Raw genomic sequence first — 18,414 nt, forward strand, 5'->3', positions numbered from 1 at the left:
ATCTCTGATGTAAAAGTGTTTGAGTAAGTCAAAAACATACTGAAAGAGCAATTTATTTAGTGAGAACAATTTTTAATATAAAACATATTTCAACATTATTTGAGGAAAAAATACTTTCCCCACCCCATAATTGAATGATTTGTGGTATGCGCATACAGAAAGTCAAGCTTTAATTGTAAAATTCAGATGGCAGAGAAAGTCTGCAAAATACATTTATAATTTTGTGGAGAAGAATGTATTTATCCCATTCAAAGATCAAAGAAAACCCATGCAGTCCCCTTGTCATCAAGCTGAGGAGTCACCTAACTGCAGAATATGGAATTTGTATAAATGGGTTTTTTTAATCAATGAAGAAACCCTACTGTTTGAAAAAGAGTAAGAGTCAGTTAAATACAGTGTTTTATTAGTAACAGTGTCAAATGCAGCTCATGTGGCAAGCTGGTTCTTTGCAAAACATCAGATGATTGGAAAGTGCTGACAAGCTTAATGTACATTCAAGTACATTGCTTCAATTTGAAGTGTACTCTTGCTAGTGGAACATGTGGATGTATCATTCCTAATGCTAACACTGTGAATTTTCCACTGCAACCTGCCAAATATTCTTCTTTTAGGAATAAAGGTGTCCAAAATTTCTCCAAAGTGATAAACAGCAAGCTTGAGGCACCTTTCATTTACAGATATGGAAAAAACCTCAAAATCAATATCTTATACTCAAGAACCTAAACCAGTGTGCAGGCATTGAAACCAAAAGACCAATTTTCAAAGGCAGATTTTGTAAAAGTACCACACATTTTTCCATTGTCTTTCTAGACTAACCCGTGTATTCAGTTAGGCCCAAACATTCAGGCCAGAGTATCATCTACAGAGCACAGACACCTTTTTTTCATGCATTTGCAGTTCGTTTGTGTTTGATTGCAATCAAGCCAGCATTTAGCCAACTGTCCCTTGGCCCAAGGAGAGAGCAACTGTGACTGCACATGCTCCAGGGGCAAAGCTGGACACCAGGTCGATGCTTACCAATGTAAATATGTCATGCAAACCATCTGTGACATACTGACCCCATCGTGTTTGGCTCTTTCACTTCCTGAAGTGCTCTGATCCAGTGGTGGACTATGAGATAATATGCAAAACTTCTTAGGTTGGAAACCATTCTGACTGATGCAGACATGGCTGGACAATCTAAAGGCCTTAATCTTGTTTCTGTCAGGCAAAGAGAAGTCTGTAGTGAAAATTTGCTGGTATCTATTGTTCACATCTTAGCATAATCACCAGTGGTATTATTGTTAAATGAAAGAGAGTCCCCTCCCCTAAAAGCAAAATCATCTATGTAGACACAACAATGTCCTGCTGCCTTATCTCATGTCACTTCATGGTTGTCGCCATTTCTCTCATAAAAATATCCAGTAAGAGGGTTTTTTGCTTTCTCAGGCCTCCATTTCTTCCATCACTTCCATCACAATTGTTCGAGGGCCAGTCAGGATGAGGTTGCTCACTGTCCTGTAATCCACGTGGAGAACATTGAGGCCATTGACAGATACAACAAACTGGCAAACCTGAGGAGAAAGCAAGCACCAAAACCAGTTAGGCATTAGACTTTTTTTTGTTAGGTTATTTACACAGATGTACTATCAACTCCTGAGCAGGCAAACCCTGCAGAACTCTTCATACCATCTCATTCAGCACTTTTAAAAAACCCCACATTTCTTAGAATTAATTTCGCGAGTTAATTTTCCATATTTTCTTCTGAAATATCACTGCGAGTTTCAAATCTGTGGAATTTTGAGGTTCAACATCAATAATTTTTCTCACAAAAAGAAGATTTTTCTTCTTATAACAATGATATTTTATTATATCAATTGTGGGTTGCAAACAATATGGGACATCCAGCTCTGGGGTCCCTAGCACAGCAAGGATATCAACCTGTTGGAGCAACTCCAGAGGAGGGCCACCAGGATGATTAGAGGGATGGAGCACCTCTCGTATGAGGAAAGGCTGAGAGAATTGGATTTGTTCAACCTGGAAAAATAAAGTTTCAGAGTGACCTAATTGTAGCCTTCCAGTACCTGAAGGGAGCCTACAAGAAAGAGCCTACAAGGGTGTGTAGTAACAGGATAAGGGGGAATGGAAACTAAAAGAGAGTAGATTAGATTACATATGAGGAAAAAATTCTTTTTGTGAGGGTGGTGATGCACTGGATCAGCTTGCCCAGAGAAGTTGTGGATGCCCCCTCGCTGGAAGTGTTGAAGGCCAGATTGGATGGAGCCCTGAGCAATCTGCCCTACTGAAAGGCGTCTCTGTCCACAGCAGAGGACACATCTTTAAAGTCCCTTTCAACCCAGGTCATTTTATGATTTTATGAAGACAGCTCTGGCTATTACAATCTGTTGTCCTTAGTTTGTCTTGAACATTTTCTTAGAAAACATTTTAGTCAGTTCTTGGTAGTCACATTAAAAATATGCATCATGTTTCCAGGCTTAAGGCAAAGTCTGCATTGATTACTTCACTAGATCAAAGCATCCAAATTCTAGGAAATAATATCATGGAAGATGAAGTCAGTACTAGGAGAGATTAAAATGTCACTGCCATGTAACTGGTTTTAGTTTCCTTCAGTAACTATGGCTTATTAATTAATTTCAGATATGCTAATTTTTTTTTTTTTTTGTAAAAGCTGTAACAAATTCAAATATAGGAAGTTTTGTATCATTGTAGGCCATTTTCAACTAAAAAACTCTTGACAAAAATACTCTGATCAACATCACTGTATATCTTAAAAGAGTTAATCAGAGAAAAAGTCACATCAACATTGTAAAAAAAGTGCAGGAAAAAAAAGACAATATTGATTCCTCAAAGACATTAAGCCTTCTTTGTGTCTAATCATAATATTACTGTGTTTGGTAAAAGGTCAAAAAATGTGTGTAGTGTCTAGATCTGTGTTTTTAATGATAAAAATATGGAGCCTAAAGGAACAATAATATCGTCCTGATGTTTCAATGAAAACAAGGTTATCTTACTCATACGTCATCTTGAGTCTATAAGAAAGAAGCTATGAAGCAAGTATTACTAGAAATTGTCATGCTTTATTTTATACAGACAAGCTGGATTGATGGGTCAAGGCCAATTTTATGAGGTTCAACAGGGCCCAGTGCCAGGTCCTGCACTTGGGTCACAACAATGCCTTGCAGTGCTACAGGCTAGAGGAACATTGGCTGGAAAACTACCTGACAGAAAAGGACCGGTGGGTGCTGGTCAACAGCAGCTGAACGTGAGCCAGCAGTGTGCCCACGTGGCCAAGAAGGGGGTGTGCCCAGCAGGACCAGGGAAGTGATCAGCACTGGTGAGGTCAGACCTCATATACTATGTCCAGTTCTGGGCCCCTCACTTCAAGAAAACCATTGAGTGGCTGGAGCGTGTCCAGAGAAGGGCAACAGAGCTGGTGAAGGGTCTGGAGCACAAGTCTGTTTAGGAGCAGCTGAGGGAGCTGGGGTTGTTTAGCCCAAACAAAAGGAGGCTCAGGGGAGACCATATCACTCCCTAAAACTACCTGAAAGGAAGCTGTAGCAAAGTGGGAGTTGGTTTCTTCTCCCAGATAACAAGTAACAGGATGAGGGGAAATGGCCTCAAGTTGCACCAGGGGAGAGTCAGTGCCATGGTCTAGTTGACTAGGCAGTGTTAGTTCATAGGCTGGACTCTATGATCTCATAGGTCTTTTCCAACCTAATTCATTCTGTAATATTAAATGAAATTTCTGCACTGAACAGGTGGTCAGACATTGGAACAGGCTGCCAAGGAAATGGCGGAATCACCATCCCTGCAAGCATGAAAAACCCCCATGTGAATATGCACTTGGGAACACGGTTTAGTGGTGAACATGGCGGTGTTAGGCTAATGGTTGGACTTGATGCTATTAAACCAACCAATCTTTTCCAATTTAACAACTCTATGAGTCTATGATTTTTTACCCTTCCCATTTAGGCAGAAACACAAGACAGAAATGGATGCAGGAGAGGTGGGAAGCAGCTCTAGTGTCCTTCAATGCTAGCTCTAAAATAGATTTTCTTACATATGAAGTCATTTAACTTTTGTGCATCAGCCACCTTCCCTCACAAGTAAAATGTGCAGTGAAACTCAATTAATATTTGTGCAAAACGGACAGAATGTAACTATCTATGTTTCATTTAAGGAAAATTCTAGAGGAGGCAAAGCCAATCCAAAAATGTAACATTTCATCAAAAATGTCACAAATTATTTTAATCTCTTCTCCTTAGAGCAGGAGCAGCGGCCCCTGAAGGGAGGGCTGACCTTTCTCTTGCACCTTACCCCCTATCCTCCGAACTCCTCTGCAGAGCTGAATATCCTAGAAGTCAGCCTTCCTGGTAGCTTAAAGGATCAACAAAGTATGGCAATCAGCAATATCACTGAGCCAACTCCCATGGCAGTATAGATGTACCTTTCCTCTATATGAATATTTCCGCTGCAAATAGCATTGGGAAAATGGTTCAGTTTTTGCATGCAGACAAAGACTTCTAAATGTAAGGATTTTTGTTGAAAAGGTAACCCTTCATCCTCTGCAGTGTGCTTCAATTACTATTTAAGTGGCATGTCTATTTAGTTTAAAAATGCAGATTCTTGCTGTATCTGTAGGTCTCAACTTCCAGTGGTATTTCCTAAAGCCTTCTATGGCTTTCCAAGATTGTATCAAGTTTTACTGAATTATAGCCCTAGCTTCAGAATAATACTTGGGTTGATTTAAAACAGACCTTCAGAAACAACATTGTCTCTTCTGGCTTAATGCAATTTTTGGAAGTTGAATGGCTGATGTTTGTTTTACTGCTGCATATTCTCAGACTTCTTGAGTTACTGGAATCCCAATGCATGGGATTTGTGTTTGGCCAGGGACAGGCATGCAAGTGTGTGATGGATAAATCTGCATGCTGGATCATGTCAAGGGCATTCAGGGGCCTCCGGGGAACATCCCTGGCAGAGGAACAGACTTTCCAGACAAGCCACTCACCCATACAGGGCTGCTACGGTGTAAATGTGGATGGTGCAGGCTCGACCATAGTGTGAACAGCAGTCTGGATGCCAAAGAGTGAATTTCTTACGCAGAAGGCAAGAGTTGACACGTCTGTGTTCTCAATGTGTTTGTTTTATTGCATGCCCTTGGCGGTACTATTAACCAGCAATGCTGAGAACAGTCCCCTTTGTGCCATCCTTTGCACTGGATCCAAAGGGCTTATTAGTTTCATCATTTCCACTGGAGAGGATTAGATGCAAGAAGTCCACCCAAGCCAGATGAGAACAGAAATGCAGAGAGGAGAAATGCACTCAGAGAAGAGTGCAGTCCTGTCCTAAAATTGTATGAAAAGACTCATGAGGAACAGGAAATTGTAATGAAGGGCCAGCCAGTCTGGGGCAGAAAGCTCTCTCCATAGTAATCACTTGACTAGTGTTCCTGAGGACTGAGTCTCTGCAAATTCCAGATCTGGCTCCCTCAGGGATAAAGAAATACGGAGCCATTTGCTGTGTCCTCCAGTCCTAAGGAGGGGAAAGAGGTTTACACAGTCCTGAGCCCTTCATTATGCTGAGTGCCCTTGACTCACCCAGTTTTCTTCTCCCCACCCTGATTTCCCATCCAGCACAGCATCTAGCAAGGTGAAATAAAATGCAGTGCTGCTTCATGCATTTTGGCCATCATCAGCCCTGCCCCCAAAAAGCCCACCTCCTGCATTGCTCTACTGGTAGAGTTGGAAAACAAGTGAGAGCAAGCGAGTACCCACAAACCAGCCCTGATTGAGTAGATCAACCCACATATTATTATCTCAGGAGTTTTCTTAAGGTAACTGGTTTACAAAATCACAATGATTTAATGTTATATTTATAAAAACAAATTTCAAAAAGCTTTAAGTGCTCAGCCCATAGCTACAGCTGTTAAGGGCTTTGTAACCATAAACATGTAAAGTATTTCTGTTGGTTTCCACACATCAGTAACTATAATAGATGATAAACTACAGTTAAAAGAGCCTCAAAGAACCTTTTATTGCTCATTTCCTCATAGCTCTCCAAGGAGCTTGACAGGAGATAAGCATCCCTTTTCATCCCTTAGACTTCAAGAAATGATACAGCCCAGAATAAATTCTGACCATTTTGTTGGTCAGGATGTGGCAACCTAGAAACCACAGAACTAATAACAGTTAAATAAAGTAACAGTCAAATGAAAAATCCTCCCTTAACTGATTTCAAATATTTAAGTGTTACAGCAATAAACATTTATTGTTGAGTATTTCAATTCTCGCCATGGGAAACAGCAGCCCATGGAAGCAAGGATAGCAGAAAAGGCACCTCTGTCTTTGGGTTTTCCATGGCACGTACAGAAAGTTTAAACAAATCCAGGTGTTTCCATAAAAAGGTAATCTTCCAGTTTGGGCTTACATTTGAACAGAAAGGATCTGGAAACCTGTTGTTTAAGGAAGATAGCAAAGATATGTCATGCCATTTACCATTGGACTGAAGACAGCAAGAATAGGCGAGAATAATCAGTTACCGTAATGTTTACTGGCCAACATCGGGATTGTGCTGTACTTGGAGCTGTACAACCCTTCCTCCCCCTCACTGGTAATTGCTCTTTCCTCCACAGCAAGCCTTGGCTGCCTGCCTCTCCTCAGCCTTGCCAAGCTGCCCTGCAGATGTACATCCACACCCCTTGATTTTCCTGCTGGGAGAATCGCCCGCTGGCCAAACCAAAGCCCCGCTCCCTCGCAGGAGCTGCCTGCACCAGGGCTGGACAGCTGAGCCGGTGTTGTTCAGGAGCTGGGATGAGGATCACTGCAGGATGCTTCTACGGGATGTTGGAGACTGGCTGCATGCACGGGTGTGGAATTGCACAATTACCTTAAAGCCAAGTATTAAATAAAAGCATTGCATACCTATCACTAATTCTGAGTTAGTTCTGCCTGGGGATGACCTTAATATTTATGAATGCAACAGGAATGTTCTTGGAGGATAGGCAGTTAGCCTAGTTCCTTGGATATTCAGGCACTGTTTGTGCTTTAGGCACTGTAGGCTTTAGTTGCCTCTCCCTATGGAGCTAGGCCTTGCTTGCTGGACTTCTTTGAATTAACTGTATTTAAAAGTCCTATTAAAATTTCCTTTCTTTTTCAAGGCACACTTTTTAGAAGGGTGCTGTAAAAGATTATGAAGAGCTGGAAATTCCCACTGTAGAGTTTGGCTCAAGAGATAATTGCAAAGTTCTTTGGGACAGCCCTAAAAATCATTTAAATTTACAGATGCAGTGAGCCCAACCATTCATCATGGGTTGTGAAGGAAGTAACAGATACGCACAGTCAACAGAAAATGTATCTTGAAAGAGTAGAATAAGATCATGATTACATGCCCACCTTACTTTGACATAAATTTAAAAAAAAAAAGCTTAAAGTGAAGAGAAACACGACTAGCAGGAGGCAGCATGGCTGGAGGTGGCTGAGGAACCACCCTTTCCACAGCAGCAGATGTGTGCACCCCACTCCAGTGGCTGGGGGTTAAGGCTCTAATTCTCAATGGATTCATCATTTACATTTCAGTGCCAGGATTTTTTTTGTTAACTTCTCTTTAAGAAAGAGAGTATAAACACTGCTACAAATACAGATCAAATAGGTACCAAAGAAATCAATGTTACTAAATACAATGTAGGCTTGAAATTCTTGAATACAAAGCTAGATTATGCAATGACACAGTAAAGATAGTGGCAAAAATGCTATTTTTCAGCAGCACTGATATTTTACACAATTATCTAGGCAGTAATGGGAACATTCAAGGTCTAAGACTGCAAAGCACAAATTCTGCCGGTACACTTAAGTTTTGTCCTCCAACAGCACCAAGGTCAAATGGAAAGGTTTCATGGGCTGTTTGGTACTGATAGCTGCTCTGGCATCAGCAATTAACAGCATAAAGAGATTCTGAAAACACTGCCACTAATTAATTTCCATTGATGGTGTGAATATTACTGTACATGTGGCAACTGTATGAAGGAAAATATTAAAAAATGCTGCACTAATCTTTCACTTTGGAGCAGCCAGGATTTCACTCCTGGACTCTGTGTGGATCTGAAGCAGATTTCTAGCAGCTGACAGCTCAGACTAGGGCCATGTCCTACTGCAAGGCCTTTGAGACCAGGGTACTTCAGAAGTTATTAGCACATTGCACAGAAAGAAGCAGTAGTTGAGAAAGCTGTGTTTGAATCAAGGCTGGCTCAGTCATCCACCATGAAACAGACTGAATTTAACCCTTTGCCTATTTTTCATGGTTTGTATGTACACTGACTTACATACAGTTATTGGATAGTTTAGGACATGCTTTCTTGACTACTACTTCTTATCATCTGGTGTGATAATTTTAACTTTAAGGCAAACCATTCCCAAAATATATGGAAAATGTATGGGTTTTTTTTCAGTCTTTTTTTAAACCTTATTAGCATCAAATAGAAATGACAAATTCAGGCAAATGTAGGAGTTATTTTCAACCTTGGAAAGTTCTTAAGCAATTTTCCCTGCGAACTAAAATAAAAGTTTCTAAGTATAACTTCTTTCAGAGCTGCCTAAAGAAAAGTGTATTTTGACAATTTTACAGAATAAAATTCATACCAGAATTGACAATCTAACTACTTCAAGAAGTATAGCCCAACGTTAATATTTTTGCTTTTCTTCATGCTAATGCAAAATTAAAACTAAATCCATTACAGATGCAGCCTGCTTAAATTTCTTTTCTACAGACATCCTCAATAATTATAAATAAATTATTTTTTCATGTCCTACTAATCCTGCAGGGACAAGGATCAGCTGGCCAGTTTGAGTAGCTCAAACTTATAATTGTTTCATTATGATATTCTGAAATTCACTGTGATCTTCCAGAGGAAAGTTCTCCACATGTGGTTAGCAAACCAATCTGTTTCTTACGTATAATCTGCATTAGAGACCTGTGAGAACCTGATTCATATTAAATATCAGGCCATGCTGTCAGTAAGAACCCTTCCTTATGGGCACCCATGAAATCAGGGCTGGAGGACTTACATTTTGCAATTGTTAGTGACCTGGAGATGTCTTCAGCAGGATACCAAACAAATCAAACTTTTCACACTTTATAGATATTTTTAAAAACTCTGGACCAGTTCTAAAATGGAAAACTTACTGGTTAGTTCGTGTGGTATGGCCACAGCTCTCACCTGGGAAGGTTACTGAACTCCTGATACTGAGAAGGGAAAAGCAAAGCCAAAAAAAAAAAAATGAAATATAGTCTTTGCCACAGCTTGTTTAAAGAGGCAATATATATGCTTTGGCTTTTCTTGTCTTGCTGACAGATTTCAGCAAAATTTGGACAAGGCTTAGGTGCTACAAGAACATAATATCTGAAACACAGCTTTCCAGCTTTCAGCAAGGAGGAAGAGGACATCCAAGCTTCCAATGTTTTAAAGGAATAGGTATCCTTCCAATGGGATCCTTCCCTCCTTGCATTCCCCTTGCTCCTCTGCAGATGCTGGGAACAACTGCTCCCACTCCCGCCTCCCGAGCACCATTGCACTCTCAAGTGAACAGATGGAGATGAAGGTGTCATTTTTTTAAACCTAATTTAAATATAAAGGAATTGAGAAAAGAGAAAAACTCCCATTTAAGGCTCTTATTTTGTCACAGTGGAACAAAAACTTATGCTGTTTGTTGCAGTTACCAATTAGAAAGGGAGCTATTTACAAGTTGGTAACTATGCAGGTTTGCCCTGCCAGTTGTTAGATCCCTTCAATAAATCTTCCAAGCTAATTACTATATCATCATCTTCTACCTCACACACCATACCATGGATTTGTACACAAAATCCTTAGTGACAACATAAGAGAATGAGGTTCCCCTCTCCTCAGGGTGTAAAAAACTAATTTTACTTTTAAAAGAAACATGGAAAGAAAAGGTTTGCTTATTAAAAGCTGGATCAGTAATCTGATCTGGGACCTCACAACCCTTTCCGCCAGTAAAAAGCTCAGCCTGAATTGCCAAGAAGTCTGTGGATCCGGATACCAAACCTCTTTCAAAGGAGAGGAAGGTAATAGCAGGACTTAGTGCCTGTGGTCCCAAGAGGTGCTCCTGTCCCTTTGTGCTGGCTCGGAACAGTGCACCAAAGCCAGGCACTGCTCCCTTTTCATCTCATGCCAGCAAAAATAAATAAATGAAAGGACTTGTCTCCAGGCAAAATAAGTTCCTTGATGTGCCTGACATGGATGGAGGAAGGAGGCAATAGATACATATCTGGTTTGAGGCAAAGGGAAAGAGGGAGATGAAAAGGAGGTGAAGATAGAATCAACCCTCCTAGCAGCAGCTTACACATAGATCAGTAAACTTCAGCTTGAGTTTTCAGATAACTTAAAGTCTCAGTGAAATCAGTGGCAAGATGGATGTTACGGTAGCAGGAACAAGCGTAGAGAAATCTGGGGCAGGTGAACTACGATGGAGGAGAAGAGGGAGCAGGGCTCAGCTGCTTCTTTTACATACTTACACATGGAATCCACATTTATGCTGATACAAAGTATCTTCTATTTTAATAGGTCACCCATAGCCATAAAACAGAGGAATCTCCATGCTCAGCAAACGGTCTAGGCCATGAAGATGCTGAATGTGCTACCACAGAAAAGCCCAAGACCCAAGACTAACCTTCCACATAAAAGCAAACACAGGCAGCACTGAAGTATTTGCTCCCATACTGCTAAAGCTTTACATTGTCACATTGGAATGAGGAAAAGAGATGAAAATCAGAGGTCCTAAAAGCTATGTTTCCAGTTAGATTTTTATCTTTGGGTGGGTTTTTTTTTAAAGAATTCATGCAATCTTGATAGGATTAGTAAAGCAAAGCTGGAACCTCACAATTCGCAATCTACTGCATGTCGCCGGAAGGTTAAAAAATCATACAATGGCCTTTCCTACATAACTGAGGTAACTGGATGGAACAGAACAAATTACAGCTGTGTGTTCAGCTCTGTAAATATCTCTAGCAAAAGTGTAATTGGCTGTAGAGTGGGTGGTGTGGGAGTAGGCAAGTATCCAGGTATTGCATAAACACAGGATTTTCTCTCTCAAGGGGTGAACTTCTTCAATCTTTACACTGTTCCATCAGTGGGCTAGAAACTGGGTAGCATAGCATAGAAAACCAGCTCCATTTACAGAATTACAAAAATAAGTGCATCATTCTTGTGCTCCATCTTGGTCTGTGACTGCAGTCTGCTATGGAAGGTTTGCCTGAGCAAGGCTTCATTACATATTTTCATTATGTGCACTTATTACATACTTCTTTTGTTTTTAAAAAAGAGTCTGAATTTTTTATAGTATGCAAACAAGTTGGTCTACAACTGAAAAAAAGCAGAAATTAAACAACAAACTAAAAACTATATAATCTAAAAAATCATATATGCATCTAATAAATCAATATTTATTTTATAACATAATAAGTCACATAATGTAAAAAGTTGTAGAAGGGCCTCATTGTTGGTTCAGATAGTCTCTCCCTCCCTCCATTCCCACTGATGGGAATCAATGGGAATTTAAGTTCTTTTTTTTTCACCAGGAAGAGAATAAAACCACTGCTGTGCAAAAGCCACAAACAGAGTGGACAAATTAGGGGGGGGAAAGAGCTGACCTAAGAGCCCATGAGAATAACTCTTGCTTTGGAGTGTGAGGCTTTTGGGCTGCACACAAGTCTCAGCTCTGCAAGTGGCAGAGTTTCCCCAACTGATCAGTCAGACAAACACTGACACAGCAAACTGGAATTACTCATGAAGGTAAATTAACATTATGTGTAGATATATGGAGAGTAATAACATGAGGAGCTAATACCCTGAAATGCAAACCTTCCATAAATATGGAATGGGGAAATATAGGTCACTGCTTTCCATGGCTCTAATTGGGAATTGGTGTGTAAAATCACTGACTTAATGTGAGTCCCAGCAAGAAATACCCACAGGTAAAGCTGAGCCAGGCTGGGCCACATCAGGAAAGCAAACCAGTGACTGCATGTCTAACTTTATAAGCATTTTTATTGTATACTGCAATTTGATACCTACCACAGAACAGCTCTGAAAATGTTAAATAACTCAAATGGCTAAAGATTGCTCTGGGTGAAATACTGCATCAGAGTCAGAAGAACACAGAGTCTAAGCTTTGAAATAATGTCTTTATATGCTTGGGTTGACCTTTGGGTGTCCTCTTTTTTTTTTTTTTCTGATATATCTATAACTAAACTAGAATTGCTAAAATAAAAACACACATAATGAATAAAGAACTTAAAAACTATATATCGGTTTACTTACATGGTCAAATATAATTATGCTAAACTAACTAAATGTAGTTCCTTCAAGGCTCATATTAGGTGAAAACAGTCCCTAAGACAGTCCAAACAAGGGAGTTACAAGGGCAGACAGACTCATGCAGGGCACCCTCAGCACCCTCCGTTATCCAGCCTGTCATGAGCAGGAATGGTCTGCGCATTTGAGACAAACAGCTGCTCTCTGTTTGCACAGACAAAAGTGCAATTGTTTTTCCATGTGTTTGGCTAGCTAAACAGAGCCTTGGCTTTAACGCAACATGTTTCCCAAATCACTTGCTTATATCATGAAAGGAAGCCACTTTGTGTCTTGAGCAACAACAAGGAAAGAGACAGCGAAGTGCGGGGAATTATCTGTAGAGCAGCAGCTGGGGAGCAGCAGCATCCTTGAAGTGCTTAGGGCAGAGAGCTGAGATAGATAACCATGGTCCTGTAAACCTAACAGCATCTGAGGAACACGTCAAGGCTTCAAGTGAAATTGATATTGCAACTAAACCTAATAAAACAAAATGCTTTTCATCCTCAATTGAGAGCAAAAGCAGTTCAAAATGCCAGCATTTTGCTGTACTGGCCTCTAATTGTATGTCTCTTTTAGAGACACTTAGGATAACCTCTTCTAAGATTTCAGCCATTCTGCAGGCCAGTTCTTCAGATGACAGTATTCTCTTCAGGGAGCCTGGACTACCTGGGAGTGACCTGCAATAGCCTACAACAGCTTGAGCATGGGTAAAATCCCAGCTGTTCTGGCAGGCACCAGATCTCACCATTCAATGGGCTATAGATCACACTGGAATTTGGAAGTTGTATCAAAACACAAGCACAGCCCTGTTTTACAGTGCAGCTGAAACCAGTGCTGCTGTCTCTCGTTCTGAATAGCTACAGCTGTAAGACTTCAGAAAGTATCAAGAAAGCACTTTCATAAAGGCAGGGTGTTCAGATATCTGGGTTATTCTGTCACAAAACACCACTTACTTGAAAAGAATTTTTAAAACAATCATTTATTAAAATAATGTGACTAAATTTTAAAAATCCACTGACCTCCAATTATGAACCTGCAGGCAATATTTTTTTGGATTTTTATTTGCTATAGATGAAAAGGAACCAATGTACAGACACCAGTATAGTGGGTCACTTGTTGCTCAACAGCATTTTAGGTGACTGGTCTACAAGCAAGTTCAATTCTAATGTCAACTACGCTGCTGTCAACGCAGAAAAAAGAGCTCTGAGATATTATGAAACTTTCTGTATTCACATAAAGTTTCAGTTGTTGCAAAGAAAAAAAAAGTAATTTTATTGCCCAGTAAAACTCTCTCTGTTAAAAGACTCTTTAGGAAAAATCACAGAGCCACTGGAAACCTAATACTGCACTGCAGGCAGAAATCCAGGTCTGGGATAAGCAAGTAAAACCTCACTAAATCTCTGTCTTGTAAGTTTATGGGTGAAAAAAAGCTTCACAGTTAAAGGTGAAATTTAGACTGAAAAAGTTGAATTCACTTGTTTAATATTTCACCTAGGAATTCTCACTGCCTTAATTCCTTTCTCTATAGTGAATAACTAAATTTTTCTTTAGAGTCTTTTTGAAAGATTTCTACAAGATCAAATAAATAATTTAAAAAATAATCCAAACTGTTCACCATTACATTCTTTCTATGCTCTTAGTACATCCTAATGTGACAATCACCCTGCTTTAGAATGACTTAAATGATGTCCAAGGCTAATGGCTATCCTACTCAGCTCACTGTCTCCAGTCTCTGTGATGGATAGTAGGACATGAAATAGGAGGTCCTGGTTACTGGTGCATGAAGTGAAACACAGAGTTAAAATTTCTTTGAATTTTCTTTGGTTTTGCAAAACCAGAGGTGATTTTATGGTAAAATACCAAATCTGATTGCTTAAAATTAGATTTTTCTAAAGTGATATATGCTTGAATACATCTTCCATGTTTCTGTGGAGGAGAATGGACCTTTATGTTATAGTTTATAATTAAATACTATCAGAAAATGGGGCAGTCACTTACAGAGACATGTTTGAAACTTATATATACATTTATATTGAAGCCCTACAGTAGTGGCATTCATCGCACAAAGTGCTATGTGCGTTTAGCTCTGCTGTTCTCTATTTATGGACACACTATGAAAGCAGTTTGTCAGCAACTTTTTCTGAGTGTTCACATTACCAAATACACTCATTCTGAACTCACTCTAATGTAATTATCAAATTCAGCGGCAAGCTGATAGCACAGCTAAAGGAAAATCCCAACCTGCCTCAGTGTTTTCATGCTGTAATTGAAAACAGATGGTGACTCGTGTAATTTATGCTTTTCTACAGTCAGTAACATGTTAGTATAAGATAAGAATTCTAAGACTGAATTGCATCTGCTTCAACAACACCATATGCTAGTGCACAGTATAAATATTTATCCAAACCTACTTCATCTTCTCATTTAAAGCTCAGTTCCATGAAAAAGTGAAAGTACCCTTCAGATTCCTTCAAGCAGCATTGAAGTATCTCCCCAGTGCTTCAAAGGGTCAAAGGCCCAGCACCAAACACAGAGGTATCTTCCCTTTCCTAAGCTTCATGGAGAGGGTTAAATGGAGGCATGCATATTGTGCCTTATTTATACAATATAAATCCCAGTCTTCAAGCTTCCACTAAGCTGCTTGTAGGAGTTACAAGGAAGTTTCTCACTCATGATATCCATGCTTCCCTACTTTTCCCACTATAACATAAAACACTGGAAATTGGCCACAGCCATAAATGGGATATTTTTCCTGGGGGAATATTTTTTTCTAAAAGGATTTTTAGCCTGGTTTATCTTGCTTGCCAAAAAGTTAAGCAATCACCGTGTTTGAGGTCAGACAGGCAAGGACCATGGAATAGGTTTTGTGTTTCTCTGCAGCATGGAATATGTTCAACCTCATGAGAATCTCACAGTTCAAATTTCTTCCAAGGAATCTAAGACATTGGCGATTCCTCTGACATTGCATAGTTTTGGGTTGTTTTCCTCCCACTTGACACCTACAACACATACATTTTAATCTTTTATGTTACAAGTCATTGTGGCAGTACTTGTACTCTTTGGACTAATCAGCTGGTACCTGTGTTCCTTGGATTGCAGGGAGACTGGGCTTGATGACCTTGATGAACTGACACCAATCAACTACTTGAGACAGTGTAAACCCAATTACACTTGCGATCTGGCTCTTATTCCACTAGTGAAATCACTTCAGAAACTGGACCTGAAATAATCATTTGTGAATGCAGAAGACGATGGCACAGGCAGAAAATTATGAATCTGATCTCCTCCCTGAGCCAGCTTTTAAAGACCAGGAGAGCAGAACCATAGTGAAAAGGTCCTCGCTCCATACCACAGTCCCTAAACAAAAGAGGTTGGTGCAAGTGACTATATGTGGTTCTTTAAACTCCCCGGTGCTGACTGAAATGAAGAACTAGAACAGGCTACAAAAACTTGAGTGGCCATTGGCAATTTATGTGATACAAGGACCTTAAGTACAACAGCTATAAATACTAATTTGCTCAAAATCGGTTTAAGGAATCAGACATTCGTTAGCGTTCCTCAAAGGTCTGAGTTGGGCACTGACTTCTCCAGCCAGTGGGAAAACAGATAATCAGCAAAATGAGTGATTAATTTGTGTCTCTCACAAGCCTCACACTAAGCTAGATCTGCTCATTTTGTCACACTCTGTCCAGTGATGTCATACTAAATAAGAACATGTGATGCATAATTTAAGTCACTAGTTTGAAGTCAAATTGCATAACTTCTCAAAGAATACTTTCACCTTGAAAACAGAAATGAACTTACAGAATAAAACACTGAGAAAAAGGGAAAAAGAGTTTCCTGAAAACAACTGGCAATCTTAAGCAGCGTCATCTGCAAAGAACCAAATTTTGTAGCCAGTCAATACTGAATATGAAAGCAACCTGAGAACTTCAAAATCCTGCTGGTCCTGTCTGCCACTGCTGAGGACAGCAGACAGCTAAACAGAGCTGCAAATAACTTAGAAGTACCATTGCAACACTGACTCCTTTCATAGCCCCAAGTCGCCTCCAGCTCCCACTTGTTAATGTGCTTACAGCAACCACTCTCTTCACAGCGCTGTCACAAGCTTCAACACTTCAGCAAACCAGGCCAAAAAAAATTTAATAAAGCTAATTAACAAGTTATTTATTGAATTATTTGCTCAGCTTCATACTTGAAACCTCAGACTGCAAACAGCAGTCCTATTTACCAGCCCCAGAAGAGGTATCAGGACCTAAAGCCAAAAAACATAACACCCTCTCACACATCTTCAGCACTTGTATGCTTGTATGGATTTTCTCAGAAACAAATTGTCTGAAAATTCCTCCAGAAGAGGATGTCAGATATGGTGGCCAGTGCTGCCACACCGAGGTGCATGTGTGTGATGGAGCACTGTGACTCCCAGCTGCCAAGCCCCGTGCCCACCGCGCAGCCGCTGTGTGTGGGCAGAGCTCTGGCCCAAGCTCATTGAGATTTCCACTTAGACTCCCAATTCACAGCACTTTGGAGCAGGCCAGGAACACAGCCAAGGTCAAACTGAAAGCAAGCCACCACAAAGTCCTGCAGGTAGGTTGAGCCTGTTTACTGATTTCTGTGATACATGGTAGAATTTTAAGCGCACAGACTGAGGTCCTACAATGAGATTGTAGGCAGCAGTCCTCTCTCAACAGTATGTCAGGCATAATCCAAAGACAGGAAAATAGTGGTCTCCAAAAGAGGTAAGTGCAAAATCACAAGCTTTACAAATAAAGACACTTCCAAAAACAACTACAATGGATGCATCTCCTTAGGAGGAAAATCCCTGCTGCTACTGCCAAGAACTTTTCTACAAACTGCAACGCCAAGTCTTGGCTCTTCTTCAAATTCTTGCCCTTTTCATCATAGCCAACTTTCCTAGTTAGCGCTTCTTTGGTGTAGCACTCTTTTTGCAGACAAAAGCCTCTTGCACCAGCCCACCAGAAGTTACTGTGCCCAACAGCCTATTTTCAAAGTGCCCTTCCTGCAGCTTCCACACAGAGGAAGGTTTAATTTCAAGGACCTGTCATCTAAAGCATGTCATGCAACTTCTTTACATTTGCCAGATTGAGGAGTTCTCTAAACAGATGGATTAAGTGACATAGATTTTTTAAAATTTCAGATACTTCACTGTGATTTACATACTTATTGCCATGGGAACATCTCAACAAAAGCCATTATTTTCAAAGAAAAACACAATTTCTTCACTAGGCTAAAGGTATTCAGAATTTCCAAAAATGGGGCACCAATTTTGGTGTCTAAAAAAAGGTTCATCTAACATATGGACATAAATTTTTATGTTTGATTCTGCTCTGAAAAGCGATTTTACATAAAGATAACAGCTTCAAAAATAATCAGATCTGTCCTTTGTGTAAATTCAACATAATATATCCCAGTTTTACAATACTGTTTGCTCCCCTCAGAACAGCAGACTGTTTTGCATTCTTATGTCTAGAATGGTTCAGGCAGACCTCTGTAACCCCATCAGATTACACATATGACACCACAGTGTTGTTTTTACAAGTCAGGTTTCAGAATAGTTCTACCTTACTGCTAGCTGCTATATTCAAAGAACAAAAGATGCTGTAAAATACCAACCCCCCAAGTTCAGGATCTAGAACATACACATGAATAAATTCATTATTTTTAAATTTAGGTCCTTTAAATTTAAGGCAGGATTACTATTTGAAAATTATACTCTTCATATAAAAAATGTAAATATATATTTAGGCATTGTATGAAATGTATCAAAAAATTCCAGCTCCCTGAGGATTCAAGCTGTTTGCCAGCAGGATGTGTTTGGGTGCTGCATGCACCAACAGGCTCTGCAGCTGCCATTCCCTGTCCCAGGGCTTTTTCCTGCCCGTACTCAAAAAAAGCAAATGTTTCAAAGACAGTGTGTTCTTTCAAGTTTCATTAAAAATAAAAAGCAGCAGTCAGAGAGGAGAACCCCCTGTAGTGCACTTGTTAAGGACGGTGCCATAGTAGGTCTGGCACTGTGTAGTGGGCAG

General features: G+C 40.0%; 1 protein-coding gene and 1 long non-coding RNA gene across 3 annotated transcripts in view; one reads left to right on the plus strand and one right to left on the minus strand.

Moving 5' to 3' along the window:
* Positions 1-6,933, plus strand: part of LOC135409847 (uncharacterized) — a 28,591-nt gene extending 21,658 nt beyond the window's left edge. The window contains exon 4 of the long non-coding RNA XR_010428383.1: positions 6,635-6,933. This is a non-coding gene — a long non-coding RNA (uncharacterized LOC135409847). The remainder of the gene's footprint in view (positions 1-6,634) is intronic.
* The window catches only part of DEPTOR (DEP domain containing MTOR interacting protein), a 74,750-nt gene continuing 56,373 nt past the window's right edge, over positions 38-18,414 (minus strand). For both annotated transcript variants that reach the window (XM_064645921.1, XM_064645931.1), the window contains one exon: positions 38-1,553. In XM_064645921.1, the coding sequence (XP_064501991.1) occupies positions 1,425-1,553 (129 nt within the window). In that variant the 3' untranslated portion in view covers positions 38-1,424. The remainder of the gene's footprint in view (positions 1,554-18,414) is intronic.

Source organism: Pseudopipra pipra, chromosome 1, assembly GCF_036250125.1.
Source record: "Pseudopipra pipra isolate bDixPip1 chromosome 1, bDixPip1.hap1, whole genome shotgun sequence".
Classification (NCBI taxonomy): domain Eukaryota; kingdom Metazoa; phylum Chordata; class Aves; order Passeriformes; family Pipridae; genus Pseudopipra; species Pseudopipra pipra.